The sequence below is a fragment of the Odocoileus virginianus genome, chromosome 20 (assembly GCF_023699985.2).
Source record: "Odocoileus virginianus isolate 20LAN1187 ecotype Illinois chromosome 20, Ovbor_1.2, whole genome shotgun sequence".
NCBI lineage: Eukaryota > Metazoa > Chordata > Mammalia > Artiodactyla > Cervidae > Odocoileus > Odocoileus virginianus.
The window spans coordinates 48,758,429-48,784,073 of NC_069693.1; the positions used below are offsets into that span (position 1 = coordinate 48,758,429).

The following is a 25,645-nucleotide window of genomic DNA, read 5'->3' on the forward strand; positions in this document are numbered from 1 at the left end:
TGGAAAACAGTATGGAGTGCCTCAAAAAACTAGAAGTAGAGCTACCATAAGATCCCACAATCCCACTCCTGGGCATACACCCAAACAAAACTATAATTCAGAAAGATATATGTGGGGACCCCCTGGTGGTAGTGGTTAAGAATCCACGGGACATGGGTTCAATCCCTGGTCTGGGAATATTCCAGATGCCACGGAGCAACTAAGCCTGTGCTCCACAACTATGGAGCTGACGCTCTGGCACCCATGCTCCACAACAGGAGAAGCCCCTGCAGGAAGAAGCCCACACACCGCCATGAAGAGTAGCCTCCCTCACTGCAACTAGAGAAGGGCTGCGCACAGCAACTAAGACCCAGCATCACCAAAAAAAAGAAAAGAACAGAAGATACATGCATCCCTGTTCCTAGCAGGACTGTTCACAATAGTCGAGGAAGCACTCTAAATGTCCATTGACAGAGAAATGGATAAAGATGTGGTACACACATCATCGATTGTTTTATGTATCATCACATTTTACACAGTGGGATATTATTCAGCCATAACAAGGAATGAAATAATGCCATTTATATGGCAATATGCATGGAACTAGAGGTTATCATACCAAGTGAAGTGAAGTCAGACAAAGACAAATATCATATGATATCACACATGTGGGATCTAAAATATGATACAGATGAACTTATTTTATACACACATATATAAAACTGATTTACCTTGCTATATGCCTGAAACACATTGTAAATTAACTATATTTCAATTAAAGTTTAATTAAAAAAAAAACTAAAACCCTCCTCATGTGATCACCACAGGATTAATATTCTCACTACAGTGACTTTTATTACCCAAAATCCAGTTCCAAGATACCTCCTTGGGGAAGCCCACCTTGATTCTACCAGGAAGGACACTCACTCTAAAAATAACCAAAACATTCTGTATTTCCTATATTATATAATTTATAAAATATTATATTAATTGTATATAATACCGCATTTTACACTATATGTGTAAAATACTATCTCATACTTTTATACTCAGTCTGTGTGTGCACATGCACACAGACACACACACACACACACACACAAATGTACCTTTTCTAACCTCAGCTGTCTCAGCCCCACTGAGAGTCCCTGAAGGAAGATGACTTTGCTTGTTCATCTTGTGGTCCTGGAGCCTGGTGGTACCTGGCACATAGTATGAGCTCACTGAAGGTAAGTTGGTGGCATAAGGGGCCTCTCCCCTCCCCTTCTGGCCCCAGCATGCCCGGAAAAGACCAATCGTCCCTAATTCCAGAGTTGGCCATTGGCCAAGATTCATGGGCTCTCTCCTGTGAGAACAAAATCCCTAGCTTCCCTCCTTTGGGCCCAGGAGGTGGGACGAGGAGGGGTGAGCAAGGGCAGAAGGAGCATAGCTTTCAGGTTCTCTTAGAACCGGAAGGAGAAAAAGGTGACCATTTCACAAAACATGCCTGTTGAACTGAGCCTTAAGGGCTGACAAAAGTGTCCTGTTGCTGTCAGGCAGGAGCAGTACCCATAGCCCTTCGGCCCCCAGAGGGAAATAGTGAGGCAGCTGGGACTCAAAGGCAAGACCAGGATGCCAGCTGGAAGGGGGTGGAGGCATCCCGGGGGCCGAGCCTCCTCTATTCACTAACACATGCCCAGCGGCAACACAGTGGACATGCTTCTGCCCATTAGTCTTCCCATGAGACACACACATATCTACATAATACTCAGCTGCTCAGTCTAAGTGGGGAGAACGACTACTTGACCCCAGAAAATAGTGTTTTCTTCTGAAAAGCCACTGCTGTCAGTGAGAAGATTGCAAATTCCATTTTAAAAGGTGCTCATGGGTATGTGAGAACAAAAATTCAACATCAACAGACTGACTTCCTTTTCAGAGATAATTTATTTCAGTTTCCACCTTCTGACAATCTGAGGTGCAATATATGGACTTTTTTTTTCTTCACAGGAAACAGCTTTGATTTTTAGCGCTGTTTTGAGAGCTCAATCTTTAAACTTTCTCCACCTGAAAACATAGTTTGTAGAACACAACCTCATGAGATATAAGACTGCAAAACTGTACACATAACACACTCGAATCACTGACCCTGATTTCTGGGTCACTAAGGGCGATGTGTGGAAGTGGCCAGTGGGATGTTCGAGTCCAAGACCAACGGGCGAGAGAGAAACAGGGAAAGCACATGGGAGACCCTGCTGCAGCCCCAGAGGCCATGGTTAGGGCCACGCAGCTCTCTCACACTTTAAGGGGAAGGGCCTGCCGTCTGAGTGTGAGCATCTCCTTTGGTTGGCTGTCCTTCTCAAGGTGTCCATGGGACTCCAAGCCTCCAGCACAGGGACAGACCAGGGCCCTCATGTGGGCCCGTGCATTGGAACGAAGCCCGCTGAGCACTTCTCTTTTGTTTCCACAAGCATATCATCCTGGACCAAGGAGAGGACAGACGTAGCCCCCCTAAGGCTCCAAGGGGCATCACCAGCAGGAGCCCTCCTCCGAGCTCAGCATACCACTCAGGAGGGCAATGAGAGACAGCGCCCTGGTCTGGCCCTGCAGGCCAGGCCAGGATGCAGGTCACCCCGCCTGCACAGAGGTCCTGTGAGAAGCGATGGGAACACAGCAAACCCAGACCATTCTGACTGAGAACTCTACAGCAGGAGCGGGGCCCCTTGAATCCTGGGGACACAGCCAGGGGGAGGGTCTCCTCCCCAGCTCTCTGCTCGTCTCAAGCTCAGACTGACCAGCCGACTTGGGAACACAGGCTGGAGCCAGGCCACCTAGGGACAAGGCAGATGGTGTCTGAGGCGCTTGCTTGGGGAAGGACAGCAGGGAGACACCAGCAGAACAGGCCCAGGGAGCCATGAGGAGCATCTTGACGCTCTTGGCTGGGTACCCCTAGATGGGAACCATCTGGAATGCTCCCCCCATCTGCTATCTGGATAACCCTCACAGCCCTACTCCCAGCCACACGGCCACAGGGAGGTACTGTGGCATGTGGCTTGAGCAAGGCCCGGCTCCAGCCCAGGTCTGAGTGTCACACACCAGCCAATTAGCGGAACTGTCGCCAACACCATTCCCCTGAAGGGGGCCGGGGAGAGGGGAGAGTCAAAAGCTTGTCAAGCAGATCTCACCCTCGAGAGTCATAAAAAGGAATAAACGATTTCCAGGGAGACGGGGCGAGACCTCTGAGTGGTAGGAGCAGCGGCTCAAGGGAACTAAAAGGCTGTGGGTGGGGGAACAAGAACCCTGCAAACCCGTAGCTCTGTCCGTGGCTGAAGAAGTGCGTGGCCAGTGGGGTGACCAGGCTGGGACACCCAGCTGCTGCCCCCTCCCCGAGGCTGCATCAGGGCCCTTCCCCTTCCTTCCCAATCTCCCCACTCCTCTGGCAAATGACTCCGCCCCCGGCTGCCCAGTTGTCTCAAGTTGTAGGTAGTTTGGCCACACAGCTTATCTGACCACACACACGGGCCTGCCAGATCCTCCCTAACTAAAAAGCCAACTCTTCAGGGAGCAGTGACACCCAGGAAGGTCAGGCTCAAAGCTGCGGCCCTGACTTCCGGTTGTGGTCACCTGGGTTTGACAAAACCCCTGACAGACTCCTTTGTGGTGTGAACACACCTTTTTCTCACATCAGGAGGCTGGGATACACTGCTCTGGGTGATAAATTAACCCACTTAAAACAGCCTGCAGAAAAACACACCTCAAGGCTGCCACCTTCTCTCCACGGCAGTGGAAGTCACCATCTAACTGGGGAGGGAGAGGTGAGTATGGGCTCCGGGAAGGAGGAAAGAGGTCAGGCAGCATCTCGAACTGCATCCTTGGGGCTCCATCCTTGACCCTCCTAGGTTTCACTGGAGCACAAATCTCAGAAATTGAACTCTCTTTCTAGTCCTCCTTTTGGTAGATTAAGAGCTCCTTGGCCTGGTTGGTTTTGTTTTTTGGCAATAGGAAAATCACGGTCTACTCCATTTCACTGTACAAATAACTTACAGTAGCAGAACTTGGTTCTCCTGCCTTTGGTTAAACATGCACACACAGCAGATACAATCTGAATGTTAGCACGCCCCTCTTAAACACCTATCAATATTGCTAGAACTCTAACAAAGGATGAAGACACACAAAGCCACATCTCAACAGAATCCTGTTTGCAAAGCAGGGTACTTTTTACTTGGGAGAATCAGCTGTTTGGGCTCATTACATTCACAGAGCCCTGAAGGGCAGACAGCAGGAGACCCGCCATGTCATTGCTAACGCAGGGCTTTGAAGCTCCGGCTTGGGACCCTGAACCTGCTGGGATGGGAATCTCCTTGTGGATACGACCCGATGCTTCCTGCCCTGAGTCTAAGTTTACAGGAAGTTCCTGGGTTTACAGGAAGGGCCAGCAGAGCGCTTTCTGCAGAGCCTCCCGGGCATGTGGTGGGTGAGACTGCCTCACACGCTGGCACCTCTGAGCGCCCGCCTGGGTCTGTCTGCTCTGGCCGGGCCTCACAAGGAAGATCACGTCACAGAGAGGAAGTGTCAGCGAGGCAAGCGGCTGGCTTCTGCTAGGGACGCTGTGCCTCCTCTGGGTGATGCTCGCCAGACACCCTGAGGTGACCTGCTCGGAGAAAGACAGTCACCAAGAGGAGACGGCAGAGCAGCCTCCCAGCCACCTCGACGTCAGCCACTCCATGAGGCCCACAGTCTCTGGTGGTGTCCACTCATGGGGCTCAGCATTTCGGGCAGCAGTTTTGGGGTCAGACTTACTCTCTCAGGAGCTGGATCTATTAATATATGAAGAAGGGCAGGGGAAAAGACCCAAAGCCACCCTTGTTTCTACCTTCAACTGCTATTGCAAGAGACCTATATGGGAAAAACAAAAAAAGGTCTCAGGATCATCCTGAAGTGAAAGTGCTTGGAAAAGCTCGGAGAAGTCAAAGCTGCATTTCCTTCCCAGTTTGTGTGGGTCCTCCCACCCCACCCAGGGGGGAAGAGCCCTCCACTCCCCAGCATCCCTGGAAAGACCCGGAAGCTACTGTCTTCCTCCAGAAATCAGAGTGAATCACACTTCCACACAAATCTTATATATACAAGGATAAGTCTTTTGGGCACCTTAGAATAAAGTGTTAATGCATTTCAACTAACCACTAAGAAAAAACTAAGAAAGCCTATGACACGCAGTGGAGAGATGTCCCTTTGAGGGCCTCAGACAAGCTGCTCACTGGGCATGGTCCTGACTTCAGTGGGTTGGGGGGGCGCAGCACAGAGCATCAGGGGGTTGTTGAACGTCTTAGGAGGGGCAGCATCACCTCTAGCAGGCACTGGAGCAAGGCCTGCACACTCGTGAGCTGGATGTTATTTCTCTGAACTGCATTCAGGAGAGACATATCCGATCACTGGGCCAGTTTCCAGCCGGCGTGGCCTGCCCCCACACAGGACAGGCAAACCAGCCACATGACTGTGCTTTGTTCAGTGATGTGGCCAGAGAGACTGCCAGCATACGCACACACGCACACACACACATGGGTGTGTGTGCCATCATGAACACAGCGGGGCTCCTGGAGCCCAAGCCCCCACCCCGAGTCTCCTGACAGGACATCTCACACCAATGCACTCAGGTCCTGTGTGTTTCCCATCGCCTCTCTTATGATCACCAGGATGTGCGTTCCTCAGCTCAACCAACACTTGCTCTTCTCTGGAACATTCCAGGGAGGCATCCCCCATTAGGGAACCTGTGAAGTTCCGCCTGGAGGGCTGAGTCTCGGACGTGTTTGTCATGCTGCAAGAGGTGGAGTGGCAACACAGGATGGATGGCCAGGGCAGGAAGGACAGAGCCCCACTGGCCTCACAAGGCCAGCGCCCTGGAGCCAGGCTGGCCAGGGCAGCCAGCATGCTGGAGGCTTGCCGCCAGACCACAGTCCCTTGGGCTAGGCAGCTGTGCCTGGACAGACCTGCGGGGAGGACCCCTGGCTCCCAGCACCCGAGACGGCGAGGGGGGTGTCCGCAGAGTCCTTGGGAAAGCGGCCTGAGGGCTCGGGCAGCGGGCGGTGCAGGCTTCCCAGGAGGCTGGGGTGGAGGGCCTGACCCTGCAAACTGCACAGTCCTCACCAGAAGCCACCTGGGCCACGATGCCTGTAACACTGACACAGATTTTTCTGTCTTTTAAAAATAAAGCGCAGCACTGTTTGCTTTTAGAAAGGGCAGATGTCTTGAAGCTGCTGAAGAAAATTCTCTTTTCTGGGCTTCATCATGGAATAGACGGCCCTAGGGAGCAAGTGGTGGAAGTCTCTCTGTCCCAGAAGGAAGTGGTCAGCTGACCGGGAACATCTCAGACACTTCACACAGACACCTGAGGGCCGCGTGGGTCCAACACAGCTACTCGGAGCCGTGACGTCCCCGGGCACCCCCACCCCTGACTGTGGCTGGGCATTCTGCAGCCAAGAAAGCCATCCACTGCCTCGATCTCTCTCTCGCCCTGAAATAGAGGGTGTCTCTCTCCTCTGGGAGCTTCTGTCACACGGAGAGGGGACCCAGTACCAGCCGGGCTGACACTCAAGAGGCCACCCCCGCTCTGCTTGGCTGTGGGAGAAACCCAGTCCCACCCTGCGGGGAGGGGCCCAGATCCTCACTCCCATCTGCCCCATGTCACTGGCATGGGGCTGACATGTGCCAGCTCACAGCTGCCCTTCCCTACCTTCCCACACGCCCCATCTTCTCAGCAGGAGGCTGTGATGGACACGTGCCCGCCCTAGACCCAGCATCCTTCCTCCTGTGCCCCCTCGGCCCCATGTCGCAGGCCTGCCACTCGGGGGTATGGACAGTCACCTCGGTTTTAGCTGTGTAATCCCAGGGGCACTTTGGCACGCAGGTGGGGGGCAGACACAGGCAGAGGGAGGCGGGGAGGATGGGCAACCAGATTCTTCTAACCGCTAGTTCTAGGGCGGCGTGGGTGCTGCCGATGTCATGCAGGGGGGGTGAGAGCCAGCTGCAGTCCTCCTGGGGGAGTCTTGGGCCACCTCCCGTAGCCTACTCGGCAGCCATCTGCTCGATGTGGTCACTCAGTAGCTTGTACTGCTCTGCAAGAGAGAGCAACGTTATTCCTTACGAGGGAGAGGGAGGCACAAGGCAGGCAGGGTCTTCTCACAGGCACGGTGACGGCGAGCTTCTGCAGGTGTGCCTGCGGCCTGGAGGTGGGCTCCTGGGAACCAGGCTGCACCTTCCCACAGAAATGACGCTAGAGAGGGCAGGCTGGCAGGGCCCAGCAGCCTGGTGTGGGGAGAGGAACGTGTCACAGGAGCCAGGCTTGGGTCCTGGGGGCCGAGCAGGGGCCATGTGGTGAGGGGATGGTGCTCTGCCCTGTGCTGGGCGACAGGGCAGGTGACAGCACTGTGAGGCTGTCCAGGGCACCTCCTGAGGCCGCCTGTCCTTGGCCCTCTTTGACTTGGTGCAGGGCGGAGTTTTAGACAATACTGGTCTAGCCAAATACATGTCTAAGTGGAAGGCTTTTGGGGGGACAAGGAGGAGGCATCCCCATCATGTGGGATGATACAGAAAGGCTAGCTGTTTGTTAGGGAAGTTGACATCAGCAATATATCTCCTTTCATTACAGAAGTCAGAGATTCTAGAAAAACCAACCTCAGGACCCCTGCCCCTCCCCGCCCCCAAACCTCCCAGGCAATGTGGTTCAAGAAACCGAGGCAGGCCATATGCTGGTCACTTAGAAGGAGGGCAACTTGGGGCCAGAGTCTGCCCATTTTCAAGGTCAGAGTCTGAGTGCCAAGTTACATCTTTACTTGGGCCCTGCCTTTAAGCACTGACCGGGCAGAACCACCGCCGCCCCTGCCCCCCCCCTGCCCCCCCCCCGCCCCCCCCGCAAGTCCTACCTAGCAGAACTGGGTTTCCAAATGGAAGGAAAAGTGTCCCATGCACTTAGGCAGGCAGGAACATTTAATGTCCCATTTTGAAGTAAAGTAGGGGTAATTCTTTGATTGGGATGGGGATCCCACATGCAGCCCACTTGCTCCCAAACCCCCAGCCCCGCCGGCCTGGCTAGCACTCACCCTCGTCCAGGTTGCCGATCACCGCCTGCTTCTTCAGAAAGTCATTGCACAGCTTCTTGTTCAGCCCGAATGCCAGCATGTTGTGCGTGAACGTGCTGGGGGGACACGGCCGTGAGCTGGCATCCCTCCCACCTCCCGGGGGGTGGGCTGGGGGGAAGGGAGCCGGGGCCCAACAGGCAGCCTGCCAGGAATCATTAGAAAGAAGTAAAAACCAAATTGCCTCCTCAGCCAGCCAGCTTTGCTCACCGTGAAACGGTGTGGAGGCCAAATGGAGTGACTCGTGTGCCTCTGAGACATTTAAGAACTCACGGTGGTAACAACCCTGAGTCAGGGGCGTGTGACATCATACGGGTGGCACTCCCCCAGTGGAGCCCCCACGAGGAGCATCTTTCCTGGCCCTTCCTCACTGAGTCTGGGCCTCGATGTCAGCACCTGGCCCTGCCCGCCACGCTTTCTCGTCCCAGGGTGCCCCGGGGTGGCGGCACTTACCCCAGCTGCCCGAAGGTGATGTTCTCGTTGAACCGCAGGCTGTCATCCCGCTCCTCCTGGGTCATGTGGCACCACCTCTCCCTGCAAGCACAGGAGGGGCAGTGGGGGGCTTCAGGCCCGCGTCCCCGCCGCTCGACCCTCCCCTGCTCTGACCTACAGGTGCTGGCTTCCCTGACACAGAGGGGACTCCTGGGCCGAAGAGCTGTTGGCACTGCTTCTAAGAAGCCTACCCAAAGGCGGGGGAGCGAGACACACACACTCATCAACTTGTCCTGGCAGATATGAGACCCAGGGCCCCAAGACAGTGTGCACTTAGCGGTTGCCTAGAACATTTGCTAGGAGATGAGAATCCCGTCCCCCACCTTTTCTAAGGTTCAAGGACAAAGGAGGCCACAGCTCCTGTTACAGGCAGGGACAACTGCAGAGGCCAGGGCCCCACCAGTGTCTGACAAAAGTGGGAGTCAAGAACCCAGCACGGAGGAGGCCCTGGGGCTCCCCGCCCACTGTCTCCAGGCCTCGGGCTCTCCGGCAGGGTCCGCAGCCTCTGACCACATGCTGCCTGCCTGGCTGGCCCAGCTCTGCCACTCACCCTGCTCTTGGCTTCTTCCCGGCCAAGGCCCGCCCTACATGGCCGCCCCAGGGCCAGTGACTGCTACCCTGTGACCACAGTGAAGATGGAGTGAAGCCTCTACGTAGAGATGGGAAACCCTTCGAGGAGGGACCACGGCCCGTGTGGCTCCTGGGCTGGGTGTTCTCCGTGCAGGAGCGTGGTGTCAGGGCTCAGGCTCTTCTGAGCCTAAGGAGCTGTGTCCTCGAGTAAGAGCCCAACCCACCCGATCCCTCAGGGCATCAGCCCCTTCCCTTCTAGCAGAGCACCGCTATTCTCAGTGGCCCGGGGAAGTCAGCCCTCAACCACCCCACCCCCGTCCCCCCAGGCATGACAGCCACATGGCCACCTGGGAAATGAGTAGATGCCTACTTCCTCTGAAGAATTACACTCTGGACAAGGAGTCTGATTAAAACAGCGTTGAGAGAAAAAAGATAAAAGGGAGAGAAGAGGGAGTATGAGGGGGGTCAGGGTGATGGAGAAGCCAAAGGAAGAGGAACAGAACCAAGAACATCAACTCTCGACTCCTCTCCACTGTTCAGGCCGAGGGAGCCCACTCGTGCTGCTGCAGCTGAGTGGGAACCACAGGACACCAAGGCGCATCAGAGGCAGGAGGAGGTGTCACTCCAGTCTCCTCATGCTAGCAGAACATCCATGAAGATACCTGGAAGGTGCTTCCAGGTACTATGCTAATCCCATTCCACGCTCCTTCCCATCCCCTTTCCCCTGGTGGACACCCTCAGGACTGTCCAGGCATTAAATCCCCAAACCACCACCAGGCTCGCTGGGTACAGTTGCACAGGTTGTGCACTGCACAACCCCATCCCATGTGGAAGTGGCTCCTTGCCGCTGTGCAGCACAGTAGTCCTGACAGTAGCTGCAGAGGTGACTTTTTTTGCTGTGGTGAGGATTAGAGTTGGGACATTTAATCTGATTTCTGACGAAATAGGCAGGAGGTCCATCAGGGAATGCCTACAATCAAATCAATGCTTCAAAACTGAGTCCAACGCCCAGTACTGGTGGAAGTCTAATACCACAAGAGGGCAGGTCATGTGTCTAAGATGCCACAGTGAGAATCTGGATGTGACGAGCAGGTTACAGAACAGGAAGCCTCCTGAGAACAGAGAGGATCCTGACAGTGTTGCCAGCTGAATTTGCCAGAGAGAAATCACGCTGGAGACACAAGGTTGCCCAAGGACCCAGAGCCAAACTCTGGTCCCCCAATCTCAGGGTGTCCGGGGGGCAGGTCTGGGAGATGCATGGCCAGACCACACCAGCCCTGGATAAGGAGGCCTGTCAGGCCCAGAGATTCACTTGCCCTCACAAGGTCCAGAGGCCATGATGCTCTGGCCCTCTCAGGCCTGGGCCATGGTGCTAGGAAGCCTTACTCTGGGAAGGCTGGTTAATCACCCTATACTCTAGAGAGACTGTGGGAACTCGGGGGCTTTTTATGAACGGAGGTAGCTGCTGTGCTTAAGTGCTCCTTTTAAAGCCATAATAAGGCTGCATTAAAAAAAAAGAGAGACAAGATTTCACATAGAACAATAAGCACTAAAAATACATCACCGATTAAAGGAAACATGCTTTGGGAAATTTCCACCAAATTTAAAAAAAGCACTGTATCAGAAATTATATTTTGAATAGGCAGGCCTTTAACTCTAAAAATATCTTAGGAAGAACTCTAACACATATCAAGTTCAAACAAAGTCAGAGCCCATTGTAGGCTCGCAGGAAACAGCTGGTCCTAGACATCTGCCTTCAGGGGCCCCTTGATAGGCACAGGCCCCACATCACTCAGTGGCCGGGGGGCATGGGGCAGCTGTCCTTTCTCTGGGACCCTCAGACTCATCCGAGTGGGTGAGGGTCTGCCAGAGCCCGCATGCCTCTGGACATGACTATAGAGACAGTCCTCTGTCTGCACTGGCAGCTCCAGCCAGGATCAATGACCAAGTGGGCGACAAGTGACCCTGAGGGTGTGGTTTCGGGGTCTGCTCGGAGGGCCAGAGTGGCTCGTGGAGGCTGGCTCACTCACAGTCAGAGCTGACCTTCTAGACCTCACTGTCCCCTCCTCTCGGGACACACACCAGGCCTTGCAGGGTTCCTGGAGGGCTTTGTCTGCCTCCTGGCCATTTCGAGGTCTCTATCGTGGGCGAGCTCCCCACCATCACCAGCCTGTCCCAACGCTGGGCCCGCAAACTGCGAGTCCCACCTGCACCTGGGTGCCCTCCCCCAGCAGCCCTGGAAGGGCCCCCGCACTGTCCAGGGACAGGCATGTGGACACACACCTCTTCTTCTCCTCCTCTCCAGCATCCCCTCTGGAGCGGCAGCAGAAACAGGTAAACAGAGGAACATGTCAAACTCATGCAAGATATGTGGATGGAAAAAGAGAGCAAGCGCGGAAGGAGGGTTATCACAGCAGAGACAGAGATGGAGACGGGGTTCCGGGTGGGTGGGGGGCACTGGTCGAGGAGTCGGAGAGCAAAGCAACACGAGATCCCCCTCGCCTACAGGCATTTCCTGCATCTGCCTCTCCCAGCAGAGCAGAGAATTCTGTTTAGGATCCTAAGGAACGGTCCGGGACCTCTCTCCCCACGTGCTCCCCTGCCTCCCAGGACACACAGCCGCAGCAGGCCATCCCGCCCCCACGGGGGTTTACTGACTCTCCCCCGAAAAGAAAGATTTCACTTAAGATCTCCCAAGTGCCAGTGGACTGAAGTCTTAACCAGCAGGCTCTGCCCTCTCTCCTGCCAGGAGAAAGGTTCTGAGGTCTCCCCAGTGTTAAGAGAAGGGGGTTCATCTCATTAACGAGAAGAGATGCGGAGACTTCAAAGTCCCATGACTGGAGGGGCCAATAAAGTGACCCAGGCCTGGGAGGCTGCTGCCCCCTCCCCGCCCCACTGCTGCATAGAGAAGGCACCAACCTTGGCTTGCTGAGCCCCAGTGCACACTACTCGCTGCTGATGGTTTACAAAGGGGGGTCTCCAAAGGGGCCCCAGTGAAGCTGCAGCCCACAGGAGGCAGCTGAAAGTAGCGACTGCCTTCCCCACATGTGAATCCTGCACCCAGGGTCCCAGCTTAGGAGCTGGGTTCTTACAGAGACAGTCAGAGTGGGTCCGAGGGGGCCCCAGGAGCTTCGTTCAGTGGGAGTTCGAATTTCTGAGGAGGGTCAGGCCAAGTCATGCCAGAGCCCCAGGGGGGAGAAGCGCTCATGCAAGCTGGGCCCCCCACCCAGAAGCTGTGCGCCCAGGACCCTTCAGGCAGCTTGCAGGGCACCGGAGCCAGAAGGGTTCGAGGAAGAAACACAAGACGTGAGGACTCAGCTGTTCCGTCCTTCTGCTCTCCTCTTCAGAAACGGGACAAAAAAGCCTCTCCCTGGTCCTCTTCCCCGAGGCAAAGCAGGCCTGGACTTGGCTCCTACCTGGTCGTGGGAGACCGCTTTCTCCTCTCACAGTGGACGGCATCGAAAAAAGCTGCATTCCAGAACCTCAGCGTGTGCCTGCAAGACAGACAAGATGGGGACAAGTGGGTCTCAGGCACATGTTCTTGTTTAGATGCCAAGTCATGTCCGACTCTTTGCAACCATGGACTGCACACGCCAGGTTCCTCTGTCCTCGACTATCCCCTGGAGTTTGCTCACGTTCATGTCCACTGAGTCACTCATGCTTTCTAACCATCTCATCCTCTGTCACCCCTTCTCCTTCTGCCTTCAGTCTTTCCCAGCATCAGGGTCTTTTCCAATGAGTCAGCTCTTTGTATCAGGTGGCCAAAGTATTGGAGATTCAGCTTCAGCATCAGTCCTTCCAATGAATATTCAAGGTTGATTTTCTTTAGGATTGACTGGTTTGATCTTGCAGTCTGAGGGACTCTTAAGAGTCTTCTCCAACACCACAGTTCAAAAGCATCAATTCTTCAGTGATCAGCCTTCTTTATGGTCCAACTCTCACATCCATACATGACTACTGGAAAATATGGTTTTTCCAGTATATGAACCTTTGTCAGCGAATCGATGTCTCAGCTTTTTAACATGCTATCTAGGTTTGTCATAGCCTTCCTTCCAAGGAACAAGTGACTTTTACTTTCATGGCTGCAGTTACCATCTGCTGTGATTTTGGAGCCCAAGAAAATAAAATCTGTCACTGTTTCCATTTTTTCCCCTTCTATTAGCCATGAAGTGATGGGACTGGATGCCATCTTCTTAGGCTTTTTAATGTTGAGTTTTAAACTAGCATTTTCACTCTCCTCTTTCACCCTCATCAAGAGGCTCTTTAGTCTCCACTTTAGTTCCACATGGGCCATAAAGGCCTATGTGCCTTTACCCTCAATGGAGCTGGTTCCCTGGGCCTCGGCAGTGTGTCCTGGGGTCATATGCATGACCTGGACTCAACAGGTCAAAGGTGGAACCACAACCTGTAGGACAAAGACGAAGCCACTTCCCCTTCTTGGTCTCCCGCTGAGGCTCCCAACAGGAAGCAGAGGCCTCAAGGAGACCTGCTTTTCTAGAGCACCATCTCTTAAGAGAAGCGGGAACCTGGCAGGGACAGGCTATGTGCAGAGAGCAGACTCGTTTACAGGGTCGCACAAGACAGAACCGTTCTTCCCAAAGATCAGAGTCGGCAAACCTATGGCACATGGGCCAAACCTAGGACCCTGTGTCTTTGTGTAAATCAAGTTTTAAGGGCTCACAGCCACGCTCACCCACTTACATCCTGTCCATGGCAGCTTTGGCATTACAGAGGCAGAGAGGAGTGCTTGCCCACAAAGCCTAAACTATTTATCACCCAACCCTCTACAGACAAGTGTGCTGAGCCCTGAAGCAGAAGATAAGACAGCAGCCCAGCTGAGCCCAAAGGGGCCCGAGTTAAATCATGGACGTGGGCCCCGGACTGGTGGGCTTCTCCTCTCTGCTGCCACCCGAGCCTGGCCTTGCAGGCCGGGGCTGCAGGCTTCCGGACGGCAGCAGCCCAGCTCTGGCCAGCCACACATCTCCCACGCCCTGTCCTGTTGTGCCAAGCTCTCATGCTGTGAGACTGTGATCCTCACGGGAGGGAGGCGTCTGACACCCTCTGGGTTCCAGGTGCTAATCTGCTGCCGACTTGTGAGTAAATAAAATAAAACACGTGGATGGAGAGGCTTTGGAGGGACGAGGGTGTGCTCACAGCAGAAGGTGGGATGTCCCCTGAACACGGGTCTCCCACTCCAATGGTCTTCGCATGTGTATGGTGTTTATATACGTAAAAGAGCTGAACTAGGACATAATTCACATACCAGAAAACCCACGCTTTTAAAGTCTACAACTCAGTGGGTTGGGTTCTGGTATATTCATGGACTTATGCAACTATTACCACTATCTCTTTCTCGGACATTTTCATCATCTCATTCCCCGCTTCCTCCAGATCCTGGCAACCACAATCCGCTTGGTCTCCAGGGCTTTGCCTCCTGGACACTTTATGTAAATACACTGCATGGTCCTTTGGGTCTGGCTTTGGTCATTTGGCAGAATGTTTTCCAGGTCCACCTACGCTGTGGGTGCCCCATTCCTTTACATGGCTGAGTAACAGCCCACGCTTTGTGCATCTGAATGGACAGACATCAAGTTGTTCCCACCTCTGGGCTCTTCTGAACAGTGCTATCATGAATGTATGTGCACAGATTTTTGCCTGAGTACCTGTTTTCAATTCTTTTGAGCATCTACTCAGGAGTAGAATTGCTGGGTCATTGGATAAAACTCTGTTTAACCTCTGAGGAACTGCCAGGTCATCTTTCACAGTGGCTGCTGCCTCGGACAGTCCCACCAGCAGTGTGTGAGGTTGTAATTTCCCCGCATCCCCGCCAACACTCGCTATTGTCATTTCTGATGGGGACGTGGGCACTGGCACTGCTGCCCCCCAGGTGGAGGGTGGTCTTACCAGATGGGCTGCTGCTTCAGGTGTGTGTACAGATAGATCTTCTCTCCTTTCCTCTCCTCCTCCAGGCTGCACACAGTCACTGTGGGATGGGGAGAGAGACTTGAGCAGGGCAAATCCCCCAACAGCCCTCCCGGCAGGCCCCACGTCCCCCCAGAGTAACACAGACATGCAGTGGAAATCCCAGGGCACCTGCTCCGAGGCCCACATCATTAACAACATGCTCAGGCCCGGCCTGAGGACTCAGTCCAGGGAGGGTCCCAGGAATGGCTCCCCTACCTCAGGAAATGTTCCTTGACATCCCTGGGATGAGGAGCTGGTCACCAGAGAAGTGGCTTTTCCATGGAAATTCAGTAAGAGATTACAGACTGGAGCGGAGAGCAACTAGGGAATCGTGCAGGACAGTGTCTACTGCTATGGGGAGCTGGAGCCCCAGATGTGTGGGGACCTGCCTGGGGGGTTGCTGGTTCGCTGTGGGCTGAGCTAAGGCCCCAAGGGGCTGCAGTGCTGCCAACCGGGCTCCCACAGCCCTGGGGCCCAGGGAGGCACTCACCCGTCTTCCGCGGCTTCTCCTGGGGTCTGCCCTCTTCCTCCCTTGGGGAGAGAAACCACAGAAGTGACAAAACAACCCCCCGCCCCCAGTTTCCCAAAGAACCCTTCAACATTGCTTAAACAGGATTATGTCTCATAACCCATGTGTACATTTAGGTGGTTTTCTGAAAGCATGTGCATGAAATCAATGCTACATTTACCAATCGCCAGTCTTTTAGAGCTGAGATGTGGAAAACTCTGGAGGGTGGGGAAGCAGCCGCGCTTCCCAGAGTGGCTCTAAGGCCCCAGCGACAGCCAAGGAGGCTTAGATGCTTTGGTCACCCGGCCAGGGAGCAGCCTCCCGGTCACACCCATGGTCAGGGAGGGGCGCACACGGGCAGGGCACACTCACTCGCTCCTCCTGGCTGGGGGCCCCTTGGGCTTGGTCTCCAGCCCAAAGAAGCCCTTGACGTTCTCCGTCTTGGCCGACGTGTTCTTCAGCAGCCGTTCGGCAATGTCCTTCTTTTCCGCCAACCAGCTGTTGGCTGACTTCAGGTAGGAGTCGATGCTCCCAGCCGGCTTCTCCTTGGACTCTGCGGGGAGCAGGTGCGGCTTACCTGGCGGTGGGAGAGCGGGGATGAGAACGACTGGAACCACGGAGGCCGGGGTCACCTCCCCTGCCACTGCTGGACATGCTGACGGGAAATGGGGGGTTCAGGGACGCCCGCATGCAGACACAGGGCCTGGGCCCTGCTGTCTCGGGCGGACCCTACGCACCCCGTGTCCAGGCCAGCCAGGCGCCACCAGGGACGGAGGAGGACACAGGCAGGGACCCAGCCCCCAAGAGGCACTAAGGCCAGAAGGCGGGTGAGCACGCACATAGGTAAGGGCAGCACACACTGTGTGCTGAGTGGCACCCGGGCCGGGCCTGAAACAGGAGAGTGTTGGGCTTGGGAGACGGTGGAGGAGGGCAGCCAGGAGAAAGGAGGAATGTCCCTCCCCAAGACCGTGTACCGACCAAGGTCCAGGCAGCCCCGCAGGCCCAGGTTGCTCTCTCAGGTCAAAGGGCCCCAAGCTGAGGAGTCAGGCCATAGATACAGCAGCACAGAGGGGTGGGGAGAGGGTGGGCTGTGCACAGCTGGTGAGGGGAGGATGGAGTCGAGACGCAGAGGAAGGGGATGCGAGAGTGAACCCACGGTGCCAGCGCTGCCCTGACCCAGCTCCAGCCCCTGGGCAGGCCCCCAGAAGCCCTCTCCTTGAGGAGGCCTGAACAAGTGTCTGTGGTCGCAGCTCAAGGAGCTTAACAGGGGAGCCCTCCAGCTGCAATGCACGGGAGGCCCTAGGGCCACAAGCCAGCACAGGTCAACCTGCCCTCTGCTCAGAGACAGCTCCAGACCACAGCCCCAGGCTGCTCCTCTTCACCCTTGCCCTCAGCTGACCCTGCGTTCACGTTCACCCAGAACATGAAACCTGCACATCCTCACACCAGCCATCCTGGCATCCACCCTGAAACATCCTGCCCCATGTGTCCACTTTCTCGTTTCCTCACAGCCGGACCCTCAGCCTCCCGACCCATGCTGTGGACCCTTCTTCTCCTTCTGTTCTAGGAGTCTCCCTCTTCCTCATCCCCACCCTAATACCAGCTCCCTTTGTTTTCTGGATGCCTCGCAGCTTTGCCTTAAGAAATCCCCACTTGGGGACTTCCCTGGAGTTCCAGTGATAAAAATTCTGTGCTTCCACTGCAGGGGCTGTGGGTTCGATCCCTGGTCAGGGAAGTAAGATCTCACATGCTACGCAGTGCAGCCAAAAAGTAAAAACTAAGTAAAAAAGAAAGCTCCACTCAATGGGCATTGGACGGTGAGGATCCGCCCTCCCCGTGAGCGTGCCAGGGCCTCACCGATGTGGTAGTAGGTGAAGCACATGGTCATGAGGTTCTTGGCAGGCCCGAAGTCGTCCATCTGGTGACACCTGAAATGGGAAGAGTGGTGAATGGCTGATGGGTCCCTCCACCTGATTCCCTCTGCACATTCCTGAGAGGACCAACATACTCACAGACACGTCTAACTGTTACCTCACCCACCTGATGCTCTGGAGGAGAAGCCACAGAAAGAGCTCCCCGGGTCCAGGGACACGGCCTGGGAGAAGGTCTGATTCCAGGTGGGAAGGCCCTCGCCATCCATCTACCTGACCTCTTTCACTGTCAAGGTGGGACAGCCAGGGCCCAGGAAGCTTGACCCCGCCCCAAGGGGCAGCCCCAGAACTGGAGGTCGGGCCTCAGATCTTAGGCCTAAACCTGCGTCTGGCCCTACTTCTCGGGAAGGGGCATGGGCTTGGGTGATACGCAGACGTGGGCAGTACCAGGGTCACCTGGAGAGTGTGTTAAGATGTGGATTGCTGGGTCCACCCTGGAGTCTCTGGGTCAGTAGGTCTCAGGCAGGGCCCGAGAACATGCCTTTCTAACAAAGTGCCTTGGGAAGCTAATGTTCTGAGGGTCCTGGCCCAGAGACAGCACTTTGAGAATGACTGGGAATATGAATGTCTACCTACCCTACACCACTTGCTGAAAATCAAAGTAATCGATTACATACCAGAATCTGCACTAGGCGAGAAGATGTCCTACAGATGCAAAGGACTGTACTTACTATATTGAGAGTATGAGATACACATGTATCCATTCAACGTAGCAAACAAAAAAAGGGGAAAAAACTTCAAAAACAGGACCTGCCTGGCCCTGGGACTCTGTAGCTGCAGAGCTATAATGATGTCCACTGCTGCTGCTGCTGCTGCTGAGTCACTTCAGTCGTGTCCGACTCTGTGCGACCCCATAGACGGCAGCCCACCAGGCTCCCCCGTCCCTGAGATTCTCCAGACAAGAACACTGGAGAGGGTTGCCATTTCCTCTTCCAATGCATGAAAGTAAAAAGTGAAAGTGAAGTTGCTGAGTCGTGTCCGACTCTTCACGACCCCATGGACTGCAGCCTACCAGGCTCCTCCATCCGTGGAATTTTCTAGGCAAGAGTATTGGAGTGGGGTGCCATTGCCTTCTCCGGATGTCCATTGCAGTACCATGAATTAGAGAAGAAAAGGAGGAATCAGCTAAAGCCCGTTAACAGGGCAGGTGCTGAGTAAATCATGGTATAGTCATGCATTCATATATCAGAACACCTCACAGCCATGACAGATGCACCACTGAATGCAAACGCATGGGACTGCCTTTTTAGAAGAAGTATGCCCTTGCTGGTGCGGGCGTTTTTAGGAGTGGGGTTGTCACTGGGAGACGGACTAGAAGTGAGAGAAGCTTTCCTTTTCCTCTTAGGCTTCTGTGCTTTCCATTCTGTCCCCTCATGCACTTTCTTTCCTGTTTAGTTTTTCACCTCAGATAAGTATTACTTCAAAAATGAAGATCAACAGACATTATCTAAACAGTGGAATGAGGGCCACTTTATCATTTAATATAAAAATAATCCAATAAATCTAAAAAGCTACATTTCTATAAAAATTTTTTGCAACCATAAAAAAACATATACGCTCACAAACAAAGTCATGGAAGGAGTCTGTGTTTAAAATTTAACTCCCCCAACCACCCAGTGTACTTATTTAAGGAATAATTGAAAGAAAAATGGAGAATTAGATAGGCATGTTACCATATGGGGCATACCATATGTGACACCATCTAGAAAAAGTATACATTCATGAAAGTTCCTATAGATACAAATGTCTGGAGGTCAAAGTGTCCTCAGGGCGGGAGAGTGTGCTGACCCCCGACCTCCTGGGGCTGCTCTGTGCAGCTCCCGATGCACCCCTGGAGAATGTTGGCCCTCGGTTCCCTCCACAAGGCCTCTCCGCCCAGGCCAGCTCCCAGATCTGGATTCCTCCTGAGCACACCCGTAACTTGGCATGTTCTGAGCAAGTGTAAGAAAAACAGGGGCTCCTTGCTTTTGGCAATTTTCCTCCAGTCCATGCCCTGTGTTCATGGGAACAGAAAAAGGTGGGGAGACACAGGAAAGTGGCCACAGCCTAAGCCACAGACCAGCCACAGACCTGCTCCGAGGCCACGCTGAGTTGATGGGGACAAGCGGGCTTAAATGATGACCAGATCAGAGTCAGGGCTTCCCTCTGCCCCTGGTTTCCCATGCACCCACCCCATGATTAAAGTCACTGCTTAGTTACCCCCAGGCAGATACAGCTCCTCCGGTTCACACTGTGGGGGCATGTCCAACTCTGATGCAAGTCAGGGCGTCTGAAGCAGGTCGGGAGTCTTAGAGCCCCAGACCTCAGGAGCAGGAGCCCCATGACTCATCCGCCAGCCTCCACGGCCACACATTGACAGTGGGCTTCCTCCCCAGCCCACATGGTCCAGGACGCCCTCTGAGACAAAAGGCCCCAGCAGTGCCTCACTAGGAGTCTGGGCAGGTGACATCATCCAGCCATCTCATTAGTGGGCGGTGTGGTGCATGGACTACAGGAAGTCCAGAGAACCCTAATCTGGGCTGGAAGAGGGCAGGGCAGGCCGTGGAATCACAGCCTGTCTCCAAACAGGCAGGGGGGACTGACTCATGCCCAGCTGTGGCCCTCTCCTCTCATGGGACCCTGCACTCTCCCGTGAGATGCTGGTCACGACTCCCAGCAGATGCAGGGGGGCGTCAGAGCAGTCAAGCTGATGACGCGTGTGTGCGGAGAGACCACAGCTGGGGTCTCTCGGGGGGGCGGGGAGGAAAGATGAGCAGTTAGGACGGAGGCGCTGAGCCGCAGCATCACTTACTCAAACAGGACCACCGCGAAGGACTGCACCAGGCGGTAGAAGGTGGGCTCCGAGACGCACTTGGAGTTGCAGCGCTATCCAGGAAGAGGGCAGGTGGTCAGGTAGCCGCTGGCAGAGCCGTGCTCGGCTCAGAGGGGCTGCGGGCTCACCACAGCGTCTCCAAGTGCCAAGCATCTCTATACACAGCCCCGCTCAGGCCCAGCACGAGCCCTGCTCCACAGAAACCTGGACTCAGCAGAGGGCTGCCCTCCCCCCAGACCGCCCCACATCATTCCCTGTGTCTCTCTGTGAGATTTTAAAAGCTAGGGACTTCACCCACTCACCCACTGATGGGGAAGTGTGGAAGGATGCAACCCCAAGGTGACAAGGCTAGCTATTTTTTGGATGGGGGATTTATGGGCAGTTTTTCTACTTTTGCTTACCAGCATTTTCTAATTTGTATTGTAAGGATAAATTATTTGTGATAAAAAAATACTTTTTCAAAAATTTTATTATCGGAGCATAATTGCTTTGCAAAGTTGTGTTAGTAAAAAGTACTTTAAAAACTAAGAACTTCATCCATTTTACAGGAAAAACGAAAAAAGTACCTATTGGCTATTTACAAAACTTCTCATCTGAGCTTACACGGCTGTCATTGTCTTGAATACTTTATGAAAATTGAATGTTGTGGGTTCTTTAATAAAAACATGCAGGGACACAGCCCATGTGCTTGTCTTTAAAAAAACAAACATATCTGGAACTTCATGTGGCTGAGAGGCCAGGCTGCATCTTCCACTATTCTAAAAAGGCCTTTTCGAAACATCTCTAGATGAGCTTCACATGTTTTTCCTGTGGGGTCGTTTCTCCAGAGCAGGTGGGCTGCCCCACCCCACAGCCCTGTCACCCCCTTACCTGGGCGCTCACATACCGGGCAAACCATTCCCGGCCTTTCCCGTTCTCACTGCTGCAGTATTCCCCAAACTTGGCTTTCTCCTCCTGGTCCAAGTCCTCCCTGGAGAAGAGGGCAGAGGGGAAAGACAGGAAAGCTTCACTCCTCTGGAACTAAAATTAGGACTACAGTCGGGGAAGAGGAAGGACAGGAACCCCTAAGTGCAGGTGACGCTGGACCCTGGACCCCCATCCTCGCCTCGGCTCCCCGGAGGTACCGCACCCCGCCAAGTGCAGGTGCACATCTCAGCCCCTGGGCAACCCCGAGAGGAAATGGTATTATTGTTGTTTCCAAGAAGAGGAGCCTGGCTCGAGGATCAGACACAGCTGTGGAGTAGCGGGTGGGAGCCCCATCTAGACTTCCTAGCTCCAAAGCCCACGAGACCTCCCGTCTCAGAGAGGTTCGGCACCCACAAGGTCCACAGCCTCTGACAGCAGGGTTCTCCAACTCACCCGACCCCACCTCATCTCTAAAGCTGATGAGGTATGGAGCCACCCACTGGAGTTAAGAATTCCTAACCTGTTCAGTCTCAGCAGCCCACGGTCTGATGCCCCTCCAGCCATCAGAGGGACTGGTTGCTTATTCCACTCACTTCTGAAAGGCCAGTCTGCTCTCTGATGCTCCCTAGCTCTGTGTGTGAGGGTTGAAGACCGGGGAGGGTGGCCCAGGCCTGCGAGTCAGCACCGCCAGGGTGGACAACACATTCACCTGATATAAACCACTTCCAGGCACCTTTGTGGGCGGGTCAGTACTCTATCCCCAAGTTAATGACTAAAATGGGGTAGCAGAAGGCTGAAGATCAATTGGCTTCTGCAATTTCATTTATTTAAGGTTTCACAGAAAACATCTTGGCCTCATTTATCCCAGAATACCAACACCAGATGAAATGTACGAATTTGCCAGGCATGTGCATGGAGCTTTGGAATGAATGCTCTCGACAAGGCATCTGACTCAGTTGTCCAGGTTCCATACTGCCAACAGACAGGCTGCCACAAATCTCGACTGGCCTTCCTAGCAAGTCAGTGAGCTTCTGGGCTTTCTCCTCTTTTCATTAATTGGGTGTGCTCGGAGAAAGCTGACTAATTTCAGTGTGAGTCAAACAAAATAAGTAGGAGGCCACATCTACTGCTCTCCCAGAATGCACTCAAAATCACACATAAAAGCATTTGGGGGATGGACAATTATTAGGATGCTAATAAACCCTTTCCCTCTCCAACCGCAGAGAAAACAGCCACATCTGCAAAAGGTGGAAATCACCCAGCCAGTTAACCATTGAGGGGCTAAAGCACAACAGGAACCAACATCCCCGCTGTGTGTGGTCAACTGGCAGAAATTCTTCTTTCGCTTTAATGAACCTGGAAAAGGGTCCCTTTGGCCAGAGCGCCTCAGGCCACAACATGTGCCCATCTCAGAAGCCTTGTCAAAATGCAGATTCTGACTCAGCGGGTTGGCTGGGGCCCGGGATTCTGGGGTTCTAACAATCCCCTCCCCCACCGTGTCGCTGATGCTGCGGTTCCTGAGAAGGGACCTTTGGCATTTCACGTGCTGCTGTGAAAGATGCAAGACCAACATCGAGACCTGAGGCCTGAACCGAGCAATGTTTCTCTTTCCCCTGCTGAGCTGCTAACAGCTGTGAAACAGACTCCCAGGTCCAGCCTCTACTTCAGCCGCAGCTATCAACGCTCCTTGTTCAAACCGTCAGGAGCCACCAAAGAGAGGCCAGAGAAAGGTGCGAGGGCAAGTCCCCATCCTAGCAGCTGTGTCTGGGTACCAAGAGGCGTGGCTACCTGAAACCCCCTGGGCTTGCAGCACCCCTAATTCGCTGTCAGCTATAACACCTCGGAAGGCATGCCCATGGGGCTCACCTCAGATGCAAAGGAAGCAAAGCCCAGCCCTAAGCGGAGGGATCTCCCCAAGGGGGTCTGCAAGCAGCAGGTGGGGCTGGGTCCGGGAGGCGCCAGCGGCCGGTGAGGGCTGGGGCTTACCCTCCAGAGAAGATCTTCTCCACGTAGCTGCGCATGAAGTCGCGGAGCTCCGGCAGTTCCTCGTCCTTGGCCGAGTCGGCGCTCTGGTTGGAGGAGAAGGACTCGTTGGAGGAGGAGCGGCGGTACTGGCCCCAGGACGGGTGAGAGGGCGACTCGCCCATGTCGTTCTCGCTGTCTGCCGACTCCGTGGTCTCGCTCTCCGAGGCGCCCTCTCCTGGGGAGCTGTCCCCATCCTGCAGCTTCGGGGGCGCCTCCAGAGGCGAGGAGACAGAGGGCTTGGCCCCAAAGTCAATTAGCGAGCCCACGGGGACCTCAGGGGCCTCCATGGCTCAGGCTGGAGGTTGCGGAGCAGGATGTCGGGTGGGGAGGTAGGGGGATGGGGTTCCCAGGTGCGTCAGCAGGAGCCCGAGGCAGACCGGGAGCCCGCTGGGCACATGAGCACTGCTTGGGAGCCACTGGCTGCTGGGATCGACTCCTCCGGGATGGCCCAGGGGGCCCTAAGGCATCTGGAATGGAAGCAGAGACACATCATCATTCTCACCACGACAGCTTCCCAACTTAGATGAATTAGGGTACTCCTGCCCCGGCAGAAGAGGCTCCCAACTTCCAGAATTTGGGCCAGCTCTCTGCTGATGTCCTCTGCGGCTCCCTCACCACTAAACACCTGCTATACGATGGGCAAACAGCAAACAAACACACCAGTCAGGCTTTCTCCAGACTAAGCAAACAAACCTCACCAGGGCTGCACCCGCTGGCCCGCTCCCCACTCCAGCTGACCAGGCAGAGGCTGATAAAACCAGAAATCACCCGCCACCCGCTGTTGCTGGATCAGCAGCAGTGGAAGACGGTGTCCTCAGGCGTAGGCTATGCACACGGGCTCCTCACCTCTGAGGCCCGAGGCTCTCCCTTCCCGGTCCCCTTCTCAGCTTTTGCGGACTTAAGACCCAGAGCCTCCTCGTCTGTCACACGTGGGGTCATCATGACCCCTCAAACCGTTCCATGGTTTCTAAGCGGCATTTGCCAATCAGACCCACCTCCTCCTCCCTGCCTGGTTCCCTGCACCAGGGCCATGGCATCCACCTCCTGGTGCCCGTCCTTCTGACCCTTAGGCTGGGTGGTCCTCTCCCTTCTCCTCCATCTTCCACCCTCAGCCCCACCTGGAATTCTATTCATCCCTCTAGACTTGGCTGAGGACCACCTCTTCACAGACACTTTGCTCAAACCTTGTGCAATCTATTTACTGATTCCTGTGTGGCCACTCTGGAACTTTACTGACACTCATTTAATAAGTCTGCTTGTTTGACAGATAGATATTAGTATTCCTGCTTACCCCACTAAAGTATAATCCCCTGAGGAGCGGACCATGCCTCAGCCACCTTTGTAGCAATATGCGAGCGCCCAGCACAGAGTCCTAAGTGTCCACTGTATGTTTGCTGGATGGATGACCAGACCTGACCGTGAACATGTGCTGCGAGTTGGGAAGCTGATGATGTAGGCAGAACTGGGATGAGGATCTTTGCTTCTAACCAGGTCTCTGCCAGTCAGTTCAGGGGCCACCTGCCAGTTCTGGGGCACCTCCCCAGTGACAAGGGAGGAGCCCTCCTGATATGAGTACACCTTGATCCTGGGCCCCTGTCCCTGTCCTCTGCCTCTACAACACCTGGCAGACAGGTGGCTTCCCATACTATACAACTAATGCATCTTGTGAGGCAATTCAGTATCAAAACTGCATTTACTGTCTCTTAAGAGCCTAATGTCCACAGATCGATTATGGGCTCCTCCAAATTCCCCAGCCCAGGATATTTTTAGATGTCCTGAGTCAGAAGGATGGGATGGCTGCCTCCCTGTCACTGCAGAGGCAACGGCCCTCTTCAGCAGAGTTCTACAAAGACTGCCTTGGTCCAAAATAGAGATCCAGCATGAATCCCAGCTCAAAAGAACTTTCTGGGCCAGGAGAGCAACACAAAGTGTGCAGAGAGCCCAAGACTACGGAGCAGTGGGCTGGGGTTGGGGCTGCCCTGGCCCTTCGTGCCAGCCGGGCGGGTGAGCTGTGGCCTCTGCTCTCTGGGCCAGGGTCCCCGTCAGAGACATCAAGGGCAGGGGAGGGCTCTAAGATCCTTCCGACAACCATGCTCTCAGCTCTCCAAAGAACAGAGAATCACACCTATAACAACTCACCAGATAGTAATAATGGAAAATCACTCACTAGGAAAAATGTGGGCAGCTACTATGATAGAAAAAATTGAGTTAATTATACTTATGTGAGAAATTCAGCCAAATCCAATTTTTAAAAAATCTATAACACGGGACTTCCCTGCTGGCCCAGTGGTTAAGACTCTGAGCTCCCAATGGAGGGGGCCCAGGTTCGATCCCTGGTCAGGGAACTAGATCCCAC

General features: G+C 54.4%; 1 protein-coding gene across 4 annotated transcripts in view; it reads right to left on the reverse strand.

Moving 5' to 3' along the window:
- Window positions 1-1,880: 1,880 nt before the first annotated feature.
- KIAA0513 (KIAA0513 ortholog) overlaps window positions 1,881-25,645 on the reverse strand; it is a 51,208-nt gene continuing 27,443 nt past the window's right edge. For 3 of the 4 annotated variants that reach the window (XM_070451442.1, XM_070451443.1, XM_070451444.1), the window contains 12 exons: window positions 23,251-23,756; window positions 21,229-21,328; window positions 20,338-20,411; window positions 17,473-17,543; window positions 15,988-16,192; window positions 15,598-15,638; window positions 15,048-15,126; window positions 12,560-12,637; window positions 11,427-11,456; window positions 8,535-8,615; window positions 8,046-8,140; window positions 1,881-7,061 (listed from right to left, as the gene is read on the reverse strand). In XM_070451442.1, coding sequence (XP_070307543.1) covers window positions 7,012-7,061; window positions 8,046-8,140; window positions 8,535-8,615; window positions 11,427-11,456; window positions 12,560-12,637; window positions 15,048-15,126; window positions 15,598-15,638; window positions 15,988-16,192; window positions 17,473-17,543; window positions 20,338-20,411; window positions 21,229-21,328; window positions 23,251-23,576 — 1,230 coding nt within the window. In that variant the 5' untranslated portion in view covers window positions 23,577-23,756 and the 3' untranslated portion in view covers window positions 1,881-7,011. Of the gene's footprint in view, window positions 7,062-8,045; window positions 8,141-8,534; window positions 8,616-11,426; window positions 11,457-12,559; window positions 12,638-15,047; window positions 15,127-15,597; window positions 15,639-15,987; window positions 16,193-17,472; window positions 17,544-20,337; window positions 20,412-21,228; window positions 21,329-23,250; window positions 23,757-25,645 lie in introns of those variants that run through there. The other variant, XM_070451445.1, reaches the window with a different exon arrangement.